At 41.3% G+C, this 20949-nt stretch overlaps 1 protein-coding gene across 1 annotated transcript in view; it reads right to left on the bottom strand.

Moving 5' to 3' along the window:
- Nucleotides 1-20949, bottom strand: part of RASGRP2 (RAS guanyl releasing protein 2) — a 132269-nt gene that overhangs the window by 84623 nt on the left and 26697 nt on the right. Inside the window, exons 2-4 of the mRNA XM_075281797.1 lie at nt 10015-10150; nt 1532-1634; nt 95-145 (exon numbers count right to left, since the gene is read on the bottom strand). Of these exons, the coding sequence (XP_075137898.1) occupies nt 95-145; nt 1532-1634; nt 10015-10084 (224 nt within the window). The 5' untranslated portion in view covers nt 10085-10150. The remainder of the gene's footprint in view (nt 1-94; nt 146-1531; nt 1635-10014; nt 10151-20949) is intronic.

Here is a 20949-nt window from a genome sequence, read left to right as displayed (position 1 = left end):
AAGAGATGAATATTGTATTATGTGACTGGGCAAGGTTACAAAGCCACGAGCAACAGATTTAATTAAGACTAATAGTAGTAAAATGTGGAGCTACCTGACAAGGTGACAGATCCGTTCTCGTTCTGCATTATCGCCAGCTTCTGAAGTAGAAATTGGTCAAGGAAAATTCATCACCATCATGAGAAATGTGTGAAATGTAACACTTTAATTACTCGAGATTTCTTTGGTGCAATTAGATTAAACATATTTTTGCTATAAAATATACATATATAGAACAACATAAATATATAAGGAAACAGATGAAATAGAATTAGATGTCTTTGTTGTGAGAAAAAATATCAATAGATATACGAAGCGGAACATAAAAGAGTGAGAGATCCAAGGAACCAGATCGTCAATTGTGGAGGCAGAATATATACTTTGAGGTTAAACTAACAGATGGCTCACTGAACCATCTGTCACTTGCCTTCTTCTGGATCAACATTTAGATGTAGCAGAGCTGAGTGTGTTAACTAAGGGGTTTTGTTTTCTTGGGACAACTGTAGAAACGGTGTTCAGTACATGACATCAAAATGATGCAACATATGTAGTGAACAGAGGTATATATTTCTTAAAGTGTACAGATTAGGGAGAAATAAAGGTACCTAAAAGAATCACACCAATGAATAATGGCATTATAATGCTTAGAATCCTTTAATGTTTAAGTATCCGCATAACTTCAGTGTGTAGGGAAATAAACATCATAGTATTGTTTTAAAAAAAAATGATAACCATAACAGGAAGGAAGGAAGGAAGGAAGGGACAGGAAGGATGGAGGGGACAGGAAGGAAGGAAGGAAGGGACAGGAAGGATGGAGGGGACAGGAAGGAAGGAAGGGACAGGAAGGATGGAGGGGACAGGAAGGAAGGAAGGAAGGAAGGAAGGAAGGAAGGAAGGGACAGGAAGGATGGAGGGGACAAAAAGGAAGGGACAGGAAGGATGGAGGGGACAGGAAGGAAGGAAGGAAGGAAGGAAGGAAGGAAGGAAGGAAGGAAGGAAGGAAGGAAGGAAGGAAGGAAGGAAGGAAGGAAAAGGAAGGATGGAGGGGACAGGAAGGAAGGGACAGGAAGGATGGAGGGGACAGGAAGGAAGGAAGGGACAGGAAGGATGGAGGGGACAGGAAGGAAGGAAGGGACAGGAAGGATGGAGGGGACAGGAAGGAAGGAAGGGACAGGAAGGAAGGAAGGAAGGAAGGAAGGAAGGAAGGAAGGAAGGAAGGAAGGAACAGGAAGGATGGAGGGGACAGGAAGGAAGGAAGGAAGGGACAGGAAGGATGGAGGGGACAGGAAGGATGGAGGGGACAGGAAGGAAGGACAGGAAGGAAAAAGAAAGAAAGAAAGAAAGAAAGAAAGAAAGAAAGAAAGAAAGAAAGAAAGAAAGAAAGCTTACAGATCGATGGGACTAACAAAGTTCTCAGAGTTACATTTTACAGACCAGTTAAAGTACCGTAATACCATAAAGATGCAATACATCTCATATTTTAAAAGGATATAGAGTAAAGAGTTTCTTGGCCAGATCGCCCGATGGGATGTACCAAGGATGCATCATAAGAAACATCTGAACCAGTTCTCGATCCTTGGGATTCCCATCTGATTCTAAAAAAGCAAACAAGATAAGATTACTTCAAAACCAATAAAATCAGTCAATGTAATTATGAAACATTTCAAGCATTATTGTCATTAAATCACCGTCCTACACAGATAAAACATTTTATAGGCTTCTGTAATATTCCTTATAAGTGAGCTCCTGATATTTCTATTAGAAAACAACCTCTGGCGTTTCCTCTCAGTATCTCTTTACTTACATGTCACGGTGCACGGTTTCACTGACAGTCCCACTACCTCACTTCCTTCCTTCCCTGTACTAAGAAGCCAGGCCATGATATTCCAGGAAGGAAGGGGCAAATGGTGCTGGAAACAAGAGTAAGGCTAAGGCCACATGTAGTGGGCCGCAGCGAAAAAGAGTTGAGGTGAAAAAAAAAGCAGCAGAAACGCATTGTTGTTTTTCTCTGCATCGCTTTTCACATAAAGTCTGCAAAGTTTTCCTCAGCTTTCATTATACCTATGGAAACCCCAGCTGTTTCCCTGTAGGTTTAGTTGACATGCTGCGCTTTCCATTTCTGCTGTGCTTATTTTTCGGCAATTTATGTATGGGATTCGTGAGAGTCCCATCCTCTTTGCAGGGACTGTAAAACACCGCTGTTTAATACACGTGGGGCCGCGGCCTAAGATAAACTACTTATTTAATAAGACAAATAATGTAGGGCACACATGTAAATCATAGTTTTCACAAAGACAGTGAAGAGAGCTGTGCAGAGGCAGATTTCTCAGCTTGTTACCAATGTCCCAATTCAGTATGTACAGTAGACACTAAATATGGGTGTTCTGTATACCCGTATATACACATTTAAAAAAAACAAAAGTGTAAGTGGCACACGTTGGGACAAATAAGCACAGAAATATGCAGCAGAATTCTGGTGTAATTTGTGCCAAAAAAAAAAAAAAAACCTTGCGTGTGCGCTTCATACTTCTATTTCTGTGTGTTTTAATGCAGGAAAAACCACAGTGGAAACGCAAACCTGCAGCGCTTTTCACAGAAAGTCCGCAGAGGAAAACTTTCTGCTTTAACTATACCGCCAGTGGTTTCCTCTGCAGACTTTCTTCTTCTATCATACCTATAGGGAAACTAGCATTTCCATAGGTATAATTGGCATTCTGCAATTTCCAAAACCACAACAGTTTATCTTTCCGCAATGTGTGGATGCTGTTTTGTACATGATTTTTCAGCCGCAGCAAAACCGCGGCGTTTACGCCATGTGGGGCTCTGCCCTTAATCTTGCTGTTCCTGTGTGCATGCAGTACATCAAGAGAATACATGTTACCTTAAAAGGATCGTCTCATGAAAATAACCACTGTTTGTAGTAAAGGCAATCTGGCCATTTTAGTAACAATGAGAATGAAAGAGTGTATACTAATGTCTGATTTTTCGATGCACAGAAAGAATGGTCAATTAGAAATACAGACATGCTCTAACTTTGCCTGTTTTGAAGAACACACCAACCCAACAGACATTAATGAATCCATTTTTAAAACGTAACTTGGATGTCAATCCATTGAGTATGTCTGATATAAAGGGACCAGTTGGTTGGGTCAAAAAAGGAAGGTTTTTTTTCACAGTTCATTAAAAATGTATGCAAAAGAGATGACACTCGGCCATCAAAAACAAATATGGAAAGGATATATAAATGTATATCCATTTTCACAGACATTAGCTTTCATGATCCGGGGCACATACAATTTTATATACTGCTGGAAAGCCGACAGTGCGCTGAATTCAGCGCACTGTCAGCTTTACCGATCTGTGCCCTGGGTAAAGAGCTTTCGATCCCGGTACCGTAGCTCTTTACAGTCAGAAGGGCGTTCCTGACAATCAGTCAGGTATGTCCTTCTTCACAGCAGTGCCTATCTCCCCTCCTGATAATACTCGTCTATGGACAAGCACTGTGAGCAGAGAGAGGGGGCGTTCTTCCCCGCTCACACTGTACAGTGCGATAGGCTGTTGTGAAAGAGGGGGGTCGGGGACCAGGGACCATAGCCAAGGAGGACGCGCGGCAGACGGTATCCCATGTAGCTAGAAAAGTGTGAAGAGAGTGAAGAGATGTGGGTTAGGGCCGGTCAATAATGAGGGGGGAATCCATGGCAGAGAAGCGAGATGGGAAGAGAGGAGGTCTGCCTCTATTGTTTATCCAAGGCCCAGAAACAACAGTCAAAGAGACGTAGCGGACCGCTGATCGGTAATATAAGAAGGGATCAGGAAGCCCAGCCCCCCCGTTAGCCTTTCAACAGGTGAGGGAATGGAACTTAATCCTGCTGTGGGAGAAGCCCCAAACAATTCTATCGAATATCGTCTGAAGGGTTCTAAAGAAGCGTCTAGGTACGGAAACCGGGAGGGCCTGAACTAGGTATAGAAACCTGGGCACAACGTCCATCTTCAAGGCATTCATACGGCCAAACCATGATAGCCCAAGAGACCCATAGGTCCGCAATGAACATATCTACTTAGACCAAGTGAGGTTCATTCTGGGAGAGGAGACCATCAACAACACTTTGATAACTCTAAATATTATTTATTTCCAGTCTATTTCTTAGTTCTGCTAATGATCCTCTCCCTAAATGCTGAAAGGCTGTTTGACCAGATATCCTGCTCCACCATATATTATGCCCTCTGGGTCTTAGGGGTGGGCGACATCTTTATCTCCAGGGTTATGGCCCTGTATCGCAACCTCACGGCTAGACTAAAGATTAATGGTACCCTCTTTTGCCTGTTTTCGATCACTAATAGTACCCGTAACGGATGCCCCTTGTTCCCCCTTTTATACATTCTAGTCATGGAGCATCTTCTCTCATCTATTATAGACAACTCAGACATAAGAGGTTTTACTATCGGAGACTCAGAGTACAAATGTTCAGCTTTCACTGATTACCTCTTATTATATATAACTAAGCCTTACACTTCATTACCCTCTATAATGGCAGAGCTTAATCATTTTGGCTCTTGGTCGAACTTTAAGGTCAATATGGCGAAGTCAGAGGCGCTGAATGTCTCCTTCCCTCATGGGGAGGCAGCTCTCCTCTGGAGTAATTACACTTTCCAATGGATGTCTTCCGCGATATGTTAATTGGGGGTGAATATCCACAGTGACTTAAATAGTTTGGCTGACCGTAATTTTCGCCCTTGCTCTCTCAGATTGCCAGGGATCTTGAATCCTGGATCTCTGGGACACACTTCTAGTCCTACACATTCATTATTGCGGGAACTCTACTCACAAGCAACCGTGGAAGTTCTGCTTTTCTCATGCTCCCATAGGATATTTCTAAATACAAGTGTTCTCTTACTAGCTTTCCCCTGCAGGCAGCGAAAAATGTACTCCCTAGGCACTGGATGCCAACAATGGAGGAGTTGCTTTTGGAAGTCATTTTTATCGAATGGAGGATCTCATTGCTCATAATGCGGCCCAACAGGAGCGCTTTATTCCAACTGGACTGCCTAAATGCTTTGGTCTCTTCTCCAAGAGTGCATCTCCCACAGGACTCAACCGCATAAACCTGCACAGGGGACTTTTCTCTCTGCCCATTCAGTATATAAATAGTGAAAACCCAGTGGACACCATTAGTAGTCTATGAGGTCTGCTGGTGTATGCTGTTTTAGTGGTCCAGGTCATTGGGGTCAGCAGACCTGAACGATGGAGACCCGTGTGCAGGTGCGAACCTAGTCTGAGCTGAAGATCCTCTTCATTTATATGATGCTTTGATATGTGTGTATACGTCACCCATAAATACATTTAGCACATATGCTTATGCTTTCCCACATTGTCCATATAATAGCAAATCAATTTTATACTTTAGCTAAATAATCGCATCACTAGCAAGATATATCCACCATGCTCTCTACTACTCTGGTGCATCAGAACGACAGTTTACAAGAAAAAGCTTCTCCAACTAAGCAGAACAATTTCACTGCAGGCTATGGAGAGTTACAGTAAATAAAATTAATGAAGGGACTAATGATATCATATCAACTCATTCTCCTCTACTTCACTTCTGATGGATCCCATCATGACACAGTCCTAAAAATCTAAGGCATACACTTACTATCTGCAGAGGAATAGGAAACAGAGCTGGGACAAGGCATGTGATGCTTTAGGCAGATAAGCTAAATTGTATTCCCTCACCCCCCTTTCCACTATAAACTCAATTAAGAATGGTAGTCAATGGGTCACTGGTCAAGAAAGGGGTTAATGGGAACATTTCTCAGTCGAGTACCTGATGTCCAGTATTTTAATAACTTCTTCAGGCAGCAGTGCTGCCATAGTCGCTAGTTCACTACTGGACTGGCAGGAGAAGACATACATGGAAATAGCTATACAGACAACAAGTAGCCACCGAGCAGTCACAAATAGGGTTGAGTGATCAGGATCGGAAAAGATCGGATTCTGATCTGCGATCGAGTAAATCTCACGATCGCAATCGGAATTCCGACCCAATCTTTTCCAGCGGGATCGGGGTCGGAGATTATTTCAAGATCAGTTCAACCCACAAGTGACTTTTTCCATAGAGAATGTGCCAGAAAATTATTCAGTGGTCAAGTAGAGTTAAAGTAAAACGTTTTTCGGTGCAGTGGAGCACCTTCATCAGACTCTTTTTGTTAGTATAGCACTGAGTGCATCGTATAGCATAATGAAGTAGTATAAGTACAGCCACTGGTCTCTCCGCTTGTGTGCCCACAGGGTCTGCTTGGAGACAATTGGTGGTCAGTGGTGAATGGACGCGGCACCAGGGAAAAGCCGTAGCGCTGTATGGAAGGGCGCTAGGGTTATCAGCTGGAAAATGATTGGAAATCAGATTTTGAAATCGATCCTGAAATATATATATATATATATATATATATATATATATATATATATATATATACACTCACCGGCCACTTTATTAGGTACACCATGCTAGTAACGGGTTGGACCCCCTTTTGCCTTCAGAACTGCCTCAATTCTTCGTGGCATAGATTCAACAAGGTGCTGGAAGCATTCCTCAGAGATTTTGGTCCATATAGACATGATGGCATCACACAGTTGCCGCAGATTTGTCGGCTGCACATCCATGATGCGAATCTCCCGTTCCACCACATCCCAAAGATGCTCTATTGGATTGAGATCTGGTGACTGTGGAGGCCATTGGAGTACAGTGAACTCATTGTCATGTTCAAGAAACCAGTCTGAGATGATTCCAGCTTTATGACATGGCGCATTATCCTGCTGAAAGTAGCCATCAGATGTTGGGTACATTGTGGTCATAAAGGGATGGACATGGTCAGCAACAATACTCAGGTAGGCTTTGGCGTTGCAACGATGTTCAATTGGTACCAAGGGGCCCAAAGAGTGCCAAGAAAATATTCCCCACACCATGCCACCACCACCACCAGCCTGAACCGTTGATACAAGGCAGGATGGATCCATGCTTTCATGTTGTTGACGCCAAATTCTGACCCTACCATCCGAATGTCGCAGCAGAAATCGAGACTCATCAGACCAGGCAACGTTTTTCCAATCTTCAATTGTCCAATTTCGATGAGCTTGTGCAAATTGTAGCCTCAGTTTCCTGTTCTTAGCTGAAAGGAGTGGCACCCGGTGTGGTCTTCTGCTGCTGTAGCCCATCTGCCTCAAAGTTCGACGTACTGTGCGTTCAGAGATGCTCTTCTGGCTACCTTGGTTGTAACGGGTGGCTATTTGAGTCACTGTTGCCTTTCTATCAGCTCGAACCAGTCTGGCCATTCTCCTCTGACCTCTGGCATCAACAACGCATTTCCGCCCACAGAACTGCCGCTCACTGGATGTTTTTTCTTTTTCGGACCATTCTCTGTAAACCCTAGAGATGGTTGTGCGTGAAAATCCCAGTAGATCAGCAGTTTCTGAAATACTCAGACCAGCCCTTCTGGCACCAACAACCATGCCACGTTCAAAGGCACTCAAATCACCTTTCTTCCCCATACTGATGCTCGGTTTGAACTGCAGGAGATTGTCTTGACCATGTCTACATGCCTAAATGCACTGAGTTGCCGCCATGTGATTGGCTGATTAGAAATTAAGTGTTAACGAGCAGTTGGACAGGTGTACCTAATAAAGTGGCCGGTGAGTGTATATATATATATATACACACACACCACACTGGCATACATTTGGCTGCAGATATATGGAAGATTCCATAAAGTGGTATGCTAGGCAATGAAGAATTTTTTATCAAATGTCGATCCACTTGCATAGTCTTTGACATCAACCTGCTACATTACGATTACAAATAGTGCAAAAGATTCCTAACATCCCCTCCCAAAATTAACAAACCCCTCATTCCGGAATAATATGGAGCCCAGACTGTATCCTAAAAATTTCAGTTCTCAGCGTAGACCCAAAACTAAATACAGACTCCAGACCAAACTCCAAAATAAGCACAGACCACAACCCTTAACCTCTTGAGGACATCACAATTTTCCATATTTCTTAATTTTTCACTTTTTTTTTTTCCATTTACAGGGTCATATGGGGGCTTACTTTTCTGAAACAAAATTGCACTTAATAATTCTGACCTGGAGAAATGTCATCAGTATGAAAATTCCATTTGGAGCCAGAAACTCCTTAACTTAATAGATACTTAGACCAGATGTCTGAAATATAGATCCAATTGCAGACCCCCTTAATAAATACCCTTGCCCAGATAATAAAAAATAGACCCCCTAGACTAATCAATGCAAGACCCTTAAATAAATACAAACTCCAAACAGAGTAGCAGAAAAAGGAACCCATTGAAGTCAATGGGAGGCTTTTTTTTCAGTGCTGAAATTTCACACCAAATTCCTTCCTCCGTGTGCATGGACCCCAACACTGTGGTATTATTTAAGGAAAGTTCAGAGTGACTGACTACTCTCATATGTATCTTCTGTGCCTACTAACTATGCTTCCAATTTTATACTAATGCATATGGAGGCTCTTCCAGATGGATTGCACAGAACTTTGCAAACATTTTTTCCAGATTCCATCAACACCATGTTTCTGGAGCGATTCTCTCCAGGAAGCATTTCTATACGTTCGTGCATATTGTACCTACAGTTCTGTATTATAATGAAACTATTGAATATGTATAAAGATGGGAGAAGATAACATTTTTATAAATAAATCTTATTTGTTGAATCTAGTGTTAGGGAGCCTTCACAAGGAGTAAACGCTCGTGTATTTTTGCAAAATAAAAAAACACTCCCATTGACTTCAATGACATTTTACAGGCATATTTTTATACGTGTGTTTTGCAAAAAATACATGCACGTTTACTCCGTGTGAAGGCTCCCTTAGGCTGAAGCACCACATTGCAGAAACGCAGCTTTTTTTGTTGCAGATTTTGATGTGTATTTTTGAGCCAAAGATAGGAGTGGATTGAGCAGAAGGGAAAAGTATAAGAACTTGCTATATATCTCCCATTCCTTTTGTAGCCATTCCTGACTTTGGCTCAAAAAAAACGCAGCAAAATCAGCAACACAAAAAAAAAAGAAAAAAGTGGGGCCTCGGCCTTAAAGCTGGATCCAGCAATTGTTTCATAGCCAAGATCTCCGAGTAACCGGAAATGTATAAGTGGCGGCTGCCATACTCACAAGTTACCTACTAAAATGTTTAACTTAAAATATCTTTTTATTTGCGTTTTATTACTCAATTGCTGAATCCACCTTCAACACTGGATCTTGCATTGCCTGTTAATCCTGCAGGCTGATCTGTGTTCACTGAGACCACTGAGACTGACAATTACTAGATTAGTCAGATGTGTTTTTTTGTTTTTTTTTTTTATTTAAGGTTGGGTTTACATTATGCTTTTTCACTGAAGAGCTGCGTGCAGTTTTTAATTACAGTAATGCCTAGCACATGTTACCATGTACTGCACCTGGAAAATAGCGACCAGGTAACCAGAAGTTTAATGGTTTGCGTTTTTTAAACAAAGAATAGTTCACTGTGCTGTTACGTAGTGAGCCGCAGCCAAAAAACGCTGCAAAAAGATTGCGGCGGAAACGCATTCCCGTAGGTACAATTGACATGGTACAATTTTCAAAAATGCACACATTTTTGAAAACACAGCTTTTCTGCTGCAGGTTTTTTTTTTTTTTTTTTTTTTGTGAGAATGGGATTAGCCAAAATCTCATCCACTTTGCATGTAATGTAAAATGCTGTGTTTTTTTTCCCAAAAGGCTGCATTTTGTAACGTGGGGCCTCGTCTTAACCACAGAGTTTTTTTTCCTTTGCAGTAAAATCTGCATATCTGTACCATAACATTTGTTAAATGGTTTAGAATAAATCCACCATTCTATTAAATTCACCGAAAATAACACAAGCACCGATACATACAATCCAGGAACTCACATACACATATTCTTATAAGTTCTTACCAAAGTTTTGAATGCATATATTTATCATTTCATCAATGGTATGGCCTTTCTCAAGATCCAAGTTATCCATTTCTGTCTTTTCATTGACCGCTTCAAAGGTGCCGTAACATGAACGCCGAGTGGTCAATCTATCGGACTAAAAAAGTAGTTATTGTTACTTGCAGTTTTTATACAAAATCCATTAAAAAAAAAAGTGTATAATACACAAAGCAAAGTGCCCTCAGCATCCCAGGTAATAGATTCTCTGTGAGCGATTGATACAAAATGTGTTAATTCTCCTTCGAAAAAGGTAAAGTGGTGTGTAAACATGCTGTGGGATGGCCCCTCCCAAATTCTGGGTAACCTCTTCCTCTGTCTGTTGTGATTTCTCTGATGTAGCTTCCTGTTTTCATAGCTTACTTCCTCTGGCAACAGAAAGCCCACACATTTTATCCCATGGGGCTTCTTGGAACATCTCAGTAGTGGTTGATAAAGACAATGACAAGTACGGTATGTTAACAGTATTAATGATGATAATGTTCCATATTCCACATTTTAGAATCACTCTAACCTAATGCTATACATGGCAGCTTTGCACCTCGTGACACCCGTGCAAACAGTGGCCTAGGTTTTACGAGGTAAGTGAGGTTCAGTGAGTCCATCAATATTAATCTATAATCCTACTGTGACAAAGTTTTTATTGGTACTTTATTTTTATTTGGGTACATTTTAATTACATTTTTTATTTAATTTTCTTGGGGGTAACTGGTCAAAAACAGCGATTTTCGCATTTTCATTTCTTTCTGTCGTGGCATTCTGGATATTGGATAAATACTTCTATATTTTGATAGTTCAGTAATTTTCAGCTTTGAGAAAATGAGTAATTTGAAATGTTACTATTTTATTTATTTTTTTTGTAAAACATCTTATATACTCAACAATAAGTGTTCAAACAATGCACTGCAATGCATCTTTATTGCAATACATTGTATATATGCTGCACTTACATTAAACCTTGACACAGGGTTTAATAAAAACTCCAAAATGATAAGTCAGGGAGCTCCTGGCTGTCTTGATAACTTATCGTTACCTGGTTTGTGTTCTAGGGGTGGTGATCTGTTCCAAAATGGCAGCTTATGCTTGGTTCACATCTACATTTGGTAATCTCCCCCCCCCCCCTAAAGGACTACAGAACACATTGGCAAGCAGTGTGCAGTGAAAGCACACGGACCCTATAGACTATAATGGGGTCTGTGTGCTTTGCGCGCGCTGCCCGCACAAGTCATGCGGACATGAAAGTAGTTCACGAAGAACATGTGGACATTGCGCGGAAAGAACATGGACCCCATTTAGTCTATGGGTCCATGTGCTCTCATAAGCTCTCCGTTTGTCAATGCGTTAGTATTCCATCTGGCAGAGTCGCCATGTGGACTCCCCGAATGGATTACCAAATGTGAACCAGGCATTAGATGTTGTGGTTGCAATTGAACACTGCTGAGCCCTCTCCATACCCCCACCAGACATTATGAAATAAATGTACATCAAAAGTTAGTAAAGGGATAAAAGCACAACATACTTTCCCAAATCCAAACACAGCAATACAAAAAAATCATTGCATCAATGCCCTATCCCTGACAGTCTAATCTTCTTGGATGTGATGTTATAATGAAACATTAGATATTATGGCACAATGCCGTTTTATAGAGTCTTCTTTTGCGCAGTTACTGACAATATTCGCATAATCAAACAAGATTGTCATTGTGAGTTAATTTAATGGAACTAGATGAGATTGAGTTTTATATACATGACTGATACTTTTGTATTGAGTATGATATCTGTAAGGTAAAAATTTAGGAACCATAATATTTATTAGAATTTCTCCTTTTTTTTCCTCATACACATAATATGCCAAAATATTACTATGTGCATACTCCCTAACTGGAGGTATTAGGAAGTGTCTTGGAGGATATGGGTTATTTAAAGAGCAGAGTAGGGAGCATTTAATATACCATGTTTCCCCGAAAATATGACTGTGTCTTATATTAAATTTTGGTCCTAAAGACATGTCTTATTTTCGGGGGATGTCTTATGTGCTTGCTGCGCAACGTCCCCTTAGCGGAGCGCCGGCATGACTGCTGGTTGTAGGTAGTGCAGGAGGTTAGGGGAGGGGGAAAGGTATGCTGCTTACCTTCCCCATCTTTGTAGCAGCGCTGGTCGTGGCAACGGAAGTGGTGGCCGGGGCTTAGCTAGGCTTCTGGAGGTTGTAACTGAGAACCTCACTTTGCGGGCATTGCAGCCGGCTGAACGCTGTGTGTGGTGCTCCGTGTGCAAAGGAAAGCCGTCTGCTGCCTCTGCTGTAATACCGTATGATGTATCCATTGTTCCTGCTGCTGTGGGATGAGCTGAGAGATTGCCCCCCCCCCCCCCCCCGCCGCATAAGATGCTTAGTGTATGCACAGCGGGCATCTCCCAGCTCATCCTACAGCAGCAGGAACAGCGAATACAACATATCGCAGCGGTGTCAGCAGCCGGCATACCTGTGCATACGGAACATCATGCACAGTGTTCAGCCGGCTGCAATGTTTTTCTTCATACAATCTTATTAATGGGTCTTATTATTGGGGGATGTCTTACTTTCGGGTGTTGCCTTATATTAGGCAATTCAACAAAACCTCATCTATGCCTTACTTTCGGGGGATGACTTATTTTCAGGGAAACACAGTATTAGCTTACCCTATATTCAAACGACATAGTGAAGTGAAAAATCAGCCATTTTTTAACAGCTGTCCCATGGCCGCATTAATTTCATTGTCTGTGGATGCTGGCTATTGACATGACAGATTATTTTATAGGTCATGCTCAATTTTTGTCCATTTTCACAGAACCCTCCATATGATGCTCAGTTGTGTAGCCTTAGGGTATGTTCACACTGTTGTCATTGAAATCCATCATTCTGATCTGTCCTAGGATCAGAGCAACAGACTGAAATACCGAGCCAGTGACTAGTGAAGATGAGGCAACCTTCATTCATTGTAAGGTAAAAAACAAGGTGGATGATTCAGGCTGAAGCTCCACGTGGCGTTTACAATCACTGTTTAGTGGACGGCATTCTAGCAAATCCCCACAGTGCGGTAAATTACGTGTAAATTATACCTACAGAAACACTGGTGGTTTTCCTATAGGTATAATTGAAGCAGAAAATCTGCAGCGGAAACCTATCTGGACTTCCTGTGAAAAGCACTACAAGAAAAAAACGTTTTTTCCTGCGGCCCTTTTTTGCTGCAGGTTTCTACCTGGGGCCTTAACCACAATCTTGTTATTCACATTACAGTGAATGGAAACGGACGCAGATGGGGGGGGGGGGGATTTTTTTGCATTGGTCATACTGTCGGTTTTTCAGCCGTTGCTCTGATTCTATGATGCTGTATGGAAAGAGTGTATACATATAGACATATGAATGTCTGAAGCAGGGGCAGAAGCCAGTTCATGTCAAGTTAATGGGGTAAAATATAACATAACGTATATCACATAGCATATTCTAAAGGACGTGAATGGTCATGAATTCTTATTAAAAAAAAAAAAAAATTATAACGTCAGTGTGAACATAGCTTAAAGAGGACCTTTCATCAGATTGGGCACAGGCAGTTCTATATAATGCTGGAAAGCCGACAGTGTGCTTCTGGAAAGCTGGAAAAGCGATCTGTGCCCCTGATAAAGCACTATTGGTCCCGGTACCGTAGCGCTTTACAGTCAGTAGGGCGTTTCTGACAATCTGTCAGGAACGTCCTTCTCCACAGTAGCGCGGGGTGAGCAGGGAGGAACGCCCCCTCCCCTCCTGATAATACTCGTCTATGGACGAGCACTGTGAGCAGAGGGAGGGGGCGTTCCTCCCCGCTCACACTGTACAGCGTGATAGGCGCTGCTATGGAGAAGGACGTTCCTGACTGACTGTCAGGAACACCCTTCTGACTGTAATCGCTACAGTACGGGCACTGATAGTGCTTTACCCGGGGCACAGATCGGGAAAGCCGATAGTGCACTGAATTCAGCGCACTGTCGGCTTTCCAGCAGTATATAGAACTGCCTGTGCCCAATCTGATGAAAGGTCCTCTTTAACACCTCTCTTCTATGGCCTGTGACCAGCACTCTACCTGCTTTTCTCACCTGATGTCCATTCTCCTTTGGTTTTGTATGCTGTTTATATACAGTATTCAGGACTGTCAGTCTAGCAGTGTGTGAACATTCAGGCTAATGATGATGAATGAGTTACTTATTGTGTCGATAACAATATTGTGAATAGAAGCAATAATTTACAGGAACAAACAAATATTAAATGCATAAATGACTATTGTAAATGTGTGCATATACTCCATCAATAACCTTTATATAGATGCATCATTTTTCACAAGGGTCAGAACTGGAGTCTCCCTAACGCCTTTATTAGTCCTCCTTATAGACATATTAGACCATGAATGCCCTGCTAAGAATTATGGGGAAAAAATATGCAAATTAGTCGTCCTTAGTGAAAAAACTAGGATTTGCTCTAGTGCCACCTTTCGGGAGGTAGCTCCCTAGACCAAGTTCCCCTTTTTCTACCAAGGAGGAATAAGTTGCATGTTCTTTTCCCAGTATTTCACAAGATTATTCTCAGGAAAATAGCAAATAAAAAATTGCATTATAAACATGACCCAATAGTATGTCAACATGAAAATCAATAAATGTTTTTGGTTTATGTCTGCTCACTCGTGGGGCTGTTGCGTGCATACGGAGAAGAAGTAAAACCTATTAGGAATGTGATGACTATTTCGGATACTAGAGTGGCTTGGACCAGTGATAATGTGGTGTGGATTGCTAACTACTAGTATTCAGGATTATTGAGAATTCTGGATCATCCTGGAATTGGGTATAAGATTGGGTTTATAATCTTGAGAGAATTGGAACAGGCAGGTGTAGGATGGATTAAGGATATTTTTGATAATCGGGGAAAAGTTAGAGATTTTTACAATGTTCAACGATTATATGGAGTAGGGCACAAAGTGCACTCTCATATAGCCAAAGTAAAGAATTTTATGGGAAAAATTGAAGGCAAAGGAGTAAATATCATAAGAACTAATCCTTTAAAGGAATCTTTAATGTCCACAGGGGTCCCAATGTCTCTGTCCAATATTTATGCGATTTTCAAGAAAAGTGAATTGGTAAAAGGGGAATTTATTTTGATAGAAGCATAGAGAAAAGAATTAGAGCTCCAAATCCCTCTGCAAGAATTATGTATGAGAGTACAGAAAGGTAATAAGGTGGTGAGAGAGTTCATCGCGGAAAGCTGGAGGGAGATGCATTGCAATATCGTAAACTGGGTATACGTATTATGATTTTAGTATCCCTCTGGCGAAGTATATCCTTGAATATAGACAACAATACCCAAAATGTGATCAGGGTAGGGCCTCTATACATAAACAATACATTGATTTTGGCCAAGTCCTAAATTGTAAAATTTTACTAAAGAAATGGAAGATATATTTAGGGCAAACTATAACAGGAATGGTCTTAACAAGCAAGTTTTTTTTTAATTTTATTATTGGGAAAATACAGCTTTGGAGAAAACGGGGCTATAGAAAATTTGGCTGTGTTAGCCAAAGAAAAGGTGATATATTGCTAAATCGCATCCAGTTCCAGTCAAAGCTAGAACTAGAGCAATGGTGGTTGGACAGTTATAGAAAATCATGAGACTGGACCTCAGTAACAATGATCATAGATGGAGACAAGATGATTATAAGGTGTTTAAGAACAAAAGTGAGCTGTTTATTAGGGGTTAGGGTTCAATTTAGAATGGAATATCCAAATATTGAGCCCCTACACTTTCTGGGTACCCTTGTCATTCTCTAGCCTCTTATATCTCTTGATATACAGAAAAGGACTGTGCAGCCAACCACTTGACGCAGCAGTGACCATGGTTATCCTTAGCTGTATGTACTACCTAAGAAGTAACACAGGGCACCAAACTAGGGGGATGGAGCCTCCAAACTCATCCTTCTATTTTGAAGAAAATTATGTCTGTGAACTGAAGATGCAAAATATAATTATAAGTAGATCCTGTGCACTTCGATAGGAGCATGCCACAAGTGGCTGGGTGTAAGGCTTGAGCAGTTTATACTCACACTGTGTCTTTAATTCTAGGTCAGGAATGATTTGTGTAATCTGGGGCACGGTGCTGAAGTTATGTTATGAGGGTCACAGTGTAAGACATACATTGTTTAGGCATATTGGGGGGCATTGGCTTTTTACAATCAGGAGGTACATTAGTGGAAATATCTTATTCAAAGAGCAGAGATGGTGAATTTTTATAATAAAGGGGCACAGTGGGGATGTTTTCCTAAATCAGGGGCACTATACTGGGACTCCAAATTATGTGAAAATAACAGAAAACAAAGGCAGAGTTCCCCTTTTTGCCATTTCTTCACACACAATGTACACCCCTACAAATTCTCAATAAATTATGTGTACCTTAAAAAGGTAAAAACTACAAAACATCTCTCAAAAAAACAAGCCTTGATATGGTTATATTAGGGGGCGTTCACACTAGCGTTGGTGTCCGATGCTAATGTCCGCGTAAAATCTTGCGCAGACATTAGCAGCAGACACTAGCTGTGTCCGTTACATTTTGCATTGATTTAATAGGACATCATGTGCGTTCTTTACAGTCCGTGCCTGTCCTTAAGTGTCCGTTCACAAAGATGTCCAACTTTTCAAGCGGACAGCTAAACCCGACATGTACGATTTAGCTGTCCGCTTGAAAAATCAGACATCTTTGTGAACAGACACTTAAGGACAGACACGGACTGTAAAGAATGCACATGATGTCCCGTTTAAATCAATGCAAAATGTAACGGACACAGCTAGTGTCCAATGCTAATGTCTGCGCAAGATTTTGCGTGGACATTAGCATCGGACACTAGCTGTCGGACACCAACGCTAGTGTAAACCCTGCCTTAGTGAAAAGATAAAAAATGTATGATTCTTGGAGGTCAATGATGAAAACAATGCTTAGACCTTAAGATCCAAAATAGGACAGACCTCATTGGAACGTATATTCAGTTTTACTTACAAAGATTCTGCACAGGGTGTCATCTAGGCTGACGCCAGCCCTGGCAGTGACATGAAAGGGAAAGGGGATAAAAGACTGGCAGGAGACCCAGGCAGCATTGGAAATGGAGAACTTAGTCAAAACTTTCTTCCCACCGAACAACCCCTTTAATGATACACCACACCAATACAAATCCTCCAAGTGCCACATTAGTATTTTGACAATAGGACTGTACAAAATCCTACTGCTCGATAAACTGTCTTACTACTAAACTGAACTCTAATAGCACCGTGGGTCTGTGGTAATGAATTCCACTGTAAAGCAGCACTGACAGCCAGGAGACGGTGTAAATAGTGTGTTGTCATCTCAGTTGTCAGCTCTGGAAAATAGAACAATAATATCTAGTCATAGAAGAGAATCACAGAACATCACTACGACCACAACACTGAATTTCTAAGCATAAGATGTCTTTCCTTTATATTTGGCATCCTGCGATGCAGTGCTGGTGTTCTGTGCCGTGAATGCTGTCTAAGCTTCTAACCTTTAACATTTACACTGAGGACATATTCTAATAAAGAAGTAGAGATACTACAATAACACGCACCATCTTGTCAGTACCAAATTTATAACTTGGAAATCTGAGACATCTTGTGACTGGGCCTCTACCATGTATGCCACAATAAAACCACATCCCTTATACAAATAATAACATACAGTAAAATATATTAATATCATATTGCTGAGGGTCCAACTCCAGAATGGAGTTGCTGCTGCCTGTACTTCATAGTCCAATATGGGTGGGCGGAGCTACATGCTCATTTGGGGCGGAGCTAAATAGCAGGTTGCATGTGAAACCCCACCCACCAAATAATGCAAGAAACCAGGAAGAAAGAAGATTTTACAACAGTGAAGACTGGTGAGTATGTGATGTGGGAATACCCCTTTAAGGCCAAAGACTCATGGGGCATACAGTGGCTTCAACCCTACAATATTGGCAGTGGCTAGCCTACTATGAAGTGTAATATCAGTACAATTTAGGGGATTTAAACAAATCCCATCCATGTGTTGCAGAAATAAAGCGGAAATGCAAAGTGTTTTTGTCCTTCATATGTCCATGTCACTTATTGCTGCTTGTTGGGTTTCCGTTTTCAACCTCTGCAATGCAAAAGCTTGAAGCTGGGACTCCTGCACCAAAATAGCAAACAAAAATGATTTTAGCTGGTATTTGTTGCAAGTGGATATCCACAGCCGAACCCTATTTGGCCATAGCTTAAGGTAGTTCTTTGCTTTATATTTTCAGTGCCTGTTCTATGCAGGAAAATCTGCTGCAATCCATTTTCATTCAGTCATCCCATGTGTGCTTGGCCAGTGTTCTGGCCGTATGTCACACGGAAACATTAGTTCCCGCACGCCCAGGGTAAAACTCAGGACAGTTCCTTTAGCTGTCTATTCGGAGACCTGGGCACATGTCAGGAAATCAGATGACCTATGAGCACGGGCAGCACAAGGATATCATTTTTTCACTGACCCGTTGCTGTACATGTTTGTGTGGATTTAGCCTGAAGATGCCTCTTATGGTAAATCCAGACCTGGCCATTGTGTTTGTATTTACAACCAACATTAAAACCAAAGCACAGAAGAGAGACAGCCCTATACGTGGATGTAATTGCAATTGTGAGAGTGTGAAATTCATTGATATAAACCTTGCTGACCATGAAATCTTATGTTTTTACCAATTATAGTAATTCTTATTATAACACGAGATATCATGAGCCAATATACAGTATATATTTTTCACATTCATGTTACCTTCTTACACTATTATATTTGATCAGACATGGACTGTATCTAGCAGTAATCTGACTGTTTATGGACTGTATATTGTTAGAAATGATGATACACATACTATAGGTGACTGGCTGGAAGAAGAGCTACTTTGTCTCATTGAAAACTGTCAGTGGAAAATTCTATAAAACATGAAGCATTATTTTTGGGCTGAGACCGCACATTGTAAAAAAAAGCTGCTTTTTTTGTTGGTGATTTATCAGAAGGTAGAAGAATAAGGGCTTCCTATATACTGTATTTCTTATTCCTTTTCAAGCGACTCTTGACTTTGGCTCAAAAAAACTCAGAAAAATTTGCAACAAATAAGTCTCACGTTATGCAAGGCTTCATTTCGGCCGCAGTGGACGGTGGGCGCAGTTGTGATGGACTTTTGGGGCCCTGTTTTATTAGGGACCCACAGGAGGATCCTCTGGTACTCTAGTGAACCAGTCCATCTGTGATTCCAGCCACAGATATGCAGGGCATGGATAGGTCATCAGTATGAAAATTTGATTTGGGGTCAGAAAACCCATTTAAAGCATATCTGTAAATAGTGGTGACTTTTCTGAATAAACTGTTATGTATGGCGTTGAGAGATCGGGATCAGAAAAGATCGGATTCCGATCGTCGATCGAGTAAATTTCACAATCTTTTTAGGCGGGATCGAGCTCGGAGGTTATTTCCCACAATGCTTTGCTACTGGCCAAGCATTGTGGGAAAAGCTAGCAATGTTAGCTAGGTCCCATAGGAATGAATGGATGCAGCCAGCACACAGCCTGTGCCGGCATCCGGCCGCTTAACTCCCTACGCGCCAGCTGCGTCCATTTATTCTAATGGGAGACTAGCTAACATTTCTAGTAACTAACACTTACCTGCACAGATTGCTGGTCCGTTCCCCGCTGTTCTCGCTCCTCTTCTTGCCTCGCTGCCCCCACCTCCCAGGTTAGTGTTACAGACCTAGGAAGAAGGCGGGGCATGTGGCTTAGGAGAGTGTGGGCAGGTACTGGGAGGGGAAACGTGAGTGATGCGAGGCTAGAAGAGGACCGAGAACAGCAGAGACTGGACCAGCGGCAGCGGATCTGTGCAGGTAAGTGGACACCATGGGGGACTAAGTAGCCAGAGGATTTTTTTAAATCACTAAACAGCGTGGAGTCTAACAATTAAAGCGTTCAATTTTTAGACTCCATGCTGTTTAGTGAATAGGATCATTTTTAAAATCTGATCTTCAATTATTAAAAAAATCCCATTGACTTGCATTGGGAATGGAATAGGGATCGGGATCAGGTTCGAATGGAAAATGATCAGAACTCGAATTTTAAAAACGATCCTGAAATCTCAAGATCGGCTCAACGCTAGTTCTGTATGTTGATACATAAATGATGTCACTTCCTGAGAATAAGTAAGAAGCGTTGGTTCTGAGATTTGCACAACTCGCTACAGGCACTGCCATCGTGTCTCCGCTGTAATAAACAATGTGATCACCTCTACAAAAGAGTATTTTGCCTGTTTGTTACATGATAATTTGTACATTTACACAAGCCAATTATCAGGAATTAGCTTTCCTAGGACTGCTTTTTCCCAATAATTGGCACAATATTTGCTCTGTGTAAAAGGGCATTCAATATACATCTAAACAAGCAGTTTTTTCAGTTTGCTACCTACATTATGTACCTGTCTGTCTCAATCACATGGACACCTATTTTTTTTATAGCGGAATAAACATATTATTTAAAAGTCTATAAATTTACACCCCGTTAGTACTATAAACACACCGATCTACCGCAGAGAATGAAACGATAGGAAAACTCATAGCAGCTTTAATTACATAAAGGAACACATGGCAAATTTTTTTCAGTCTCAAGTAGTTGGCAATAGATATCAAATGAAAATCTGCCTTAGTAAATGATTTCAACAGTTTTTGCCAAATTTCAGGCAACATTTTACATGAATAATTGTTTCTAAGAACAACGCCTGAATTGTTATTGCCTTATACATGTAATATGAAGTTTCAGTGGAAATCAAACTTTTATGCATTTTCGGAGGCACCAATA

This window comes from Leptodactylus fuscus, chromosome 7 (assembly GCF_031893055.1).
Source record: "Leptodactylus fuscus isolate aLepFus1 chromosome 7, aLepFus1.hap2, whole genome shotgun sequence".
NCBI classification, from domain to species: Eukaryota; Metazoa; Chordata; class Amphibia; order Anura; family Leptodactylidae; genus Leptodactylus; species Leptodactylus fuscus.
This window is presented reverse-complemented; position numbering and strand designations above follow the sequence as displayed.